At 36.2% G+C, this 4,971-nt stretch overlaps 1 protein-coding gene across 1 annotated transcript; it reads left to right on the top strand.

The window, feature by feature from the left end:
• The first annotated feature begins 285 nt into the window (after positions 1-285).
• LOC102584925 (uncharacterized) lies at positions 286-1,212 on the top strand. Its single transcript, XM_006366060.1, has one exon. The coding sequence runs from the start codon at positions 286-288 to the stop codon at positions 1,210-1,212; it is 927 nt and encodes a 308-aa protein (XP_006366122.1).
• Positions 1,213-4,971: the final 3,759 nt, after the last annotated feature.

The raw sequence follows: 4,971 nt of genomic DNA, 5'->3' as shown, positions 1-4,971 counted from the left end.
AGCTTGGCATTGACATGCCTGCAAATGGCGTATGATAAAATCGTAAAACTATACATTCGTCAGAAAAGGGCATAATAGTTACATTTTTCTATCTTGATGTAATTGAAAGAAAATTTCTCTCTTAATGTAACATGCATATGTTGTTCCCAATTCCTGTGGAGATCTGATAAAAGGGTGCAATTATTCGACGTTGGATGTATGAAAATTAAATTTCATCCCATGAGTTCCATCACCTTTAAAGTTTGTGTTTATTCAATTGATGAATTGAGAAGGATATTCTAAAACATGTCTTATCATGTTACAAATAGATCACAATCATCATCTTCTCAACCGCCTATCGTCCAAAAACTAACGGATGATCCTGTAAACCCCAAGAATGCTCAAAGTAGCGTTACGTGTGTTTATCAGTCACATATCGGAGGCTATTGGCGTAATGTGACTGTTATATGGAGCAAGAATCTAATGAATCATTCTGTGACCTTAACGGTTGATAGCGTGGAAAGTGATTATCATCAAACATGTAAGATTGATCTTAAACCTTGGCATTTTTGGGCTAAAAAAGGATACAAGACATTTGAGGTTGATGGTAATCAATTGGAGGCTTATTGGGATCTAAGATCAGCAAAATTTTCAGGAAGTCCTGAACCATGTTCGGATTTTTATGTTGCTTTAGTTTCCGAGGAAGAGGTTGTGTTGTTGTTAGGTGATTACAAGAAAAAAGCTTATAAGAAAACTAAATCAAGGCCAGCCTTGGTGGATGCCCTGTTGTTTTACAAAAAAGAACATGTTTTTGGTAAGAAGAGTTTCTCAACAAGAGCTAAATTTGATCAAAGGAAACAAGAAAGTGATATCGTGGTTGAGAGCTCAACGACAGGACCTAGAGATCCCGAAATGTGGATAAGCATAGATGGGATTGTTTTGATTCACATAAAAAACTTGCAATGGAAATTCAGGGGAAATGAAACCGTCTTAGTGAACAAACAACCTGTGCAAGTCTTTTGGGACGTGCACGCTTGGTTGTTCTGTTCACCAGGGTCAGGTCATGGCCTGTTTATTTTCAAACCGGGGGCGTCTGAGGATGATAGTGACAAGGAAGGGAGTAGCGTGGGTGGTGGTAGCGATTGCAGTGACCAAAGCAAGTATTATTCAACGTTAAGCTACTCTAAAGCATCACCATTTTGTCTATTCTTGTACGCATGGAAAATTGAGTGAGGGCTAAGCAAACCATTGAATATTGAAAATTTATAAGCATGAGCTTCCTGTTTCAAAGAAATTGTAACTGGATAAGCAAATGTCTTGTAGAGATCAGCAGAGTAAGTTAAATTTCTTTGTGTTTTCACTCCAAATGAATTCGTGTAAATTTTGTGAAAATATTATTCGATATAACACTAAGTTTTTTTCACCTAGGAGGATGCAGTGTATGTGCACCGGGGCAGGCACACTCTCTCATATATATATGTATAGTCGGACAGTATTAGAAATTCAATTATATGTATGTTTTGCCTGCACCATTTGTGATTGAGAATTTCGTATTCACTGAATTAAAATCTTAACTACTCTGCTTTTCGTTTCTTCTTGATGATTGCCCTAATTATTCTTCGATTTTCTATCAACTTAAGTTAGAGACCTCGTGGTGCAAGACCATGTTCGGATCATACAACCAAGTTGTTGGATGCCTGGGTATTTTTGTACATTCAAAACGTGCAATCGTTTTTAGATGTCAACCATGGTGAATCCATGAATTGCGTGAAATATACATACATCCATCTTGAGTTAATTATACATGCGATTAATAAACTTTACCCATTGTTTGAAATAATGTTATCATTCTAAATTCACCGACTTTAAATCATTGATCTTGATATAATGGTGACGTTTTACACCATGTCCTCTTCATGATTCCCTTTCATGACAACAGTGACACTGAATGCAAATGTTGCATAATATTGTGAAAGAAAAGAAGATGGAGTGGAACGTGGGATTAGTAACAATGAGAGTTAAGGTAGCTTGCCTGCTACGATAAATGCAAATTAAAGAGAGCACAATTTGCTTAAGATGGCAACAAGAGTTTGTAGAGAGGATAAAATATTAGAATTGCCGGTGCATATCATTCATCACATCTTGTGCAACACTAGCCTCAACCTTAGATCGATACCTTGGTCATGATCCAGGATTGGCTTCTGGAATATCTTTCCGCGATGATGATCCCTGTAAATTTGACACCATCTAATATAATCTAAGAAGAATGCATGAAAGAATGTTACCTGTCGGATGAGAAGCAACGTAGTTTACAAAACTAAGAGAGGGCGGCACGCTGTCCATTCTGATCTTTATCAATCAACAACCTGTAGATTAATAATGCACTAATTAACTCTAACTGATCCTTCCATTTCCCTTTTTCTTCACATGTAACAAAGAAATCATAGTGCAACTCTTTCTAGTTATGTATTTTATTTCCTTCTAATGCAGCCAGATCTCTGTATTTACAATCACAGCATTCTGTACAACCCCTATCAGGTACATTGCGTAGAAATCTCTTTAGTTTGCTGTCAAGACCCAAAAATGGACGTGATGGCACTCGTTTTATCCCGCCAAGACAAATCAACCTAAAACTCAACCTTTACAATAAAATGCGGAAATTTTATAATCAACTCAAAAATACCCCCAAAATCTGGTTGTCACGTGTACAAGCCTCTAACGTATTACAATTGATTCAAAAGAAAAACACAAGTCTCAAATGCCCTTGTTTCTAGAATAGAACAAGATCATAAATAAGAGTAAGAAGGTCCGCTGAAATGAAAAACATCTACCTCACAAACCTCCACAAGAAGCCTTGGAAAAGAAGAGAATGACAAGTACCACAAAAATCCAGGCTCGTAACCTACAAAAATTTGTAGAAGCAAGGGGTGAGTACCAAACCACACAGTATTCAGCAAGTAAACCTCTAAACACGAGCTAAGGGGATAGAACACGAGTACTTCTTACACCCCAACCGAACCTTCACAACTACCATCTGTATAAAACCAACCCAACCTAACAGTTCACAATTTATAAGCACATATTTCAACAACAACATTCTAACAATCATATATTCTCAACAACAAACTCAATATTCATCAATTACAACCTCCACAACTACAACTTGCTTAAAACCAGCCCAACATAACAGTTCACAGTTTACAAAGCACATAGCTCAACACAGCACTCTAACAATTTCATATCCTCAACAACAACAACAGGTTCATATCCTCAACAACAACACTCTAACAATTGCATATTTTCAACAACAAGCTCAATATTCATCAGTCACAAGTTCCACGGAAAGGCACTCACAAGATCAAGAACACACAAGATCAAGTTCACCAATAATAAAGAAGTGCAATGCAATGAAATGCAATGTCAAGTATAGTGATGCATGTCTGGCCTAATGATACACACCCGCTGTCTCTCAGTCCGGGACCCATGGGGGACATATCTGTCCATGTATCCATCGCGGCACGAGATACGACCCTCGATAATAGTAACCATCGCGGCGCGCGATACGTCCCTCGAAATGGTACATCCTCTTTAATTTCTTATTCTTTCTCAATTCACATAACACTTGTTACAACCATGTCTCAGAACAATGCAAATGACATGTTTACACAAATAATGAGGAGATTACCATTTTCATAACATTGCACAATTCACAACAACACAATCATGATACAACATCAACAATGATTCAACAAGCCTTTCAAACCATTCTTAACACATCACACACAAACAATTAATCACATCGCCTTTTATTACCCCTTTTTCATCATTAGAATTAGTCAATGTGGACAAGTCAACCCACCACCAAGTCTCATTACGCCCAAACACATATTACAAGAAAATACACAAATTTCATACACTTAACAAAGGTTTAGAAATCCACTTGCCTCAAATAACCGAACAATCACTCCGAGACTTGAGCCTTCCCTTTTCGTTGAGCTTCCAAATCAATGCAATCTATTCAAGTACATATTCAAAATAAGATTTCGAAACTAACAACTCATATATTACTATAGGTTTAGCCTTGACCTAAAAATTCGCTATCTAAAATCAAGTTCCTAAATTTTGATGTCCATTAACATGTCAATTCTCATGTGTGTTTTTTCAAATTTCAAGGCTAGGGTTAAGTTCCAAGATATCAAAACTTGAATCATAATGTAATAAGCTTAAGAAAATTCTTAACGGAAATTTGGATAATAAACTACCAAAATAATCTGTTAATTCACCGTAACTACCAATTGGAAAACTGAAACCCTTTTGAACTAATCCACTCACACTTATTACCTATCTCCCAATTCACTATCTCATGATAATGCAAAGATAAACCCATAAATTAATTCTTGTCTCATAAGAGCCTTACAGGAACTTCAACCTACGTGAACAACATACATGTACTAGTAATAGCCATTCCTACCAACCAATCATAATCACCGCAAGTGCTACTAGGTAATGATTACAAATTCACAATTTTCTTTTCATCAAACAAAAACCTTACCTCAATTATCCATGATGCCTTTTGGTAAATGTGTGCCCGCCGCATCAGTTTTCCTCTTTTCGTTCGTGCTTTGACTCTCAAAAATGCCAGCCTCATTTAACTCTAATTTACTCGTATATATGGGCCAAATGGTATTGAATATTCAATAACTCATGGACTTGTCCCATTAATTATTAACTAAAATAATGATCTGAAATTACCCACTAATTAAATAATACTCCCTCCGTCTCATTTTATGTGAGGTAGTTTGACTCGGCACAAAGTTTAAGAAAGAAAGAAAGACTTTTAAAACTTGTGGTCCAAAATGAATGATATAAATTTGTGTAGCTGTAAATCATTTTATTAAGGGTAAAATAGACATTTTATAGTGAAATTGTTACTTAATATGGAAATGTGTTATTCTTTTTTGTAATGACCCTCATGGTCATTTCTGTGTCTTG

This window comes from Solanum tuberosum, unplaced genomic scaffold (assembly GCF_000226075.1).
Source record: "Solanum tuberosum cultivar DM 1-3 516 R44 unplaced genomic scaffold, SolTub_3.0 scf00585, whole genome shotgun sequence".
Taxonomy (NCBI): domain Eukaryota; kingdom Viridiplantae; phylum Streptophyta; class Magnoliopsida; order Solanales; family Solanaceae; genus Solanum; species Solanum tuberosum.
Note: the sequence above shows the minus strand (reverse complement) of the source record. Positions and strands in the feature narration are given on the sequence as shown.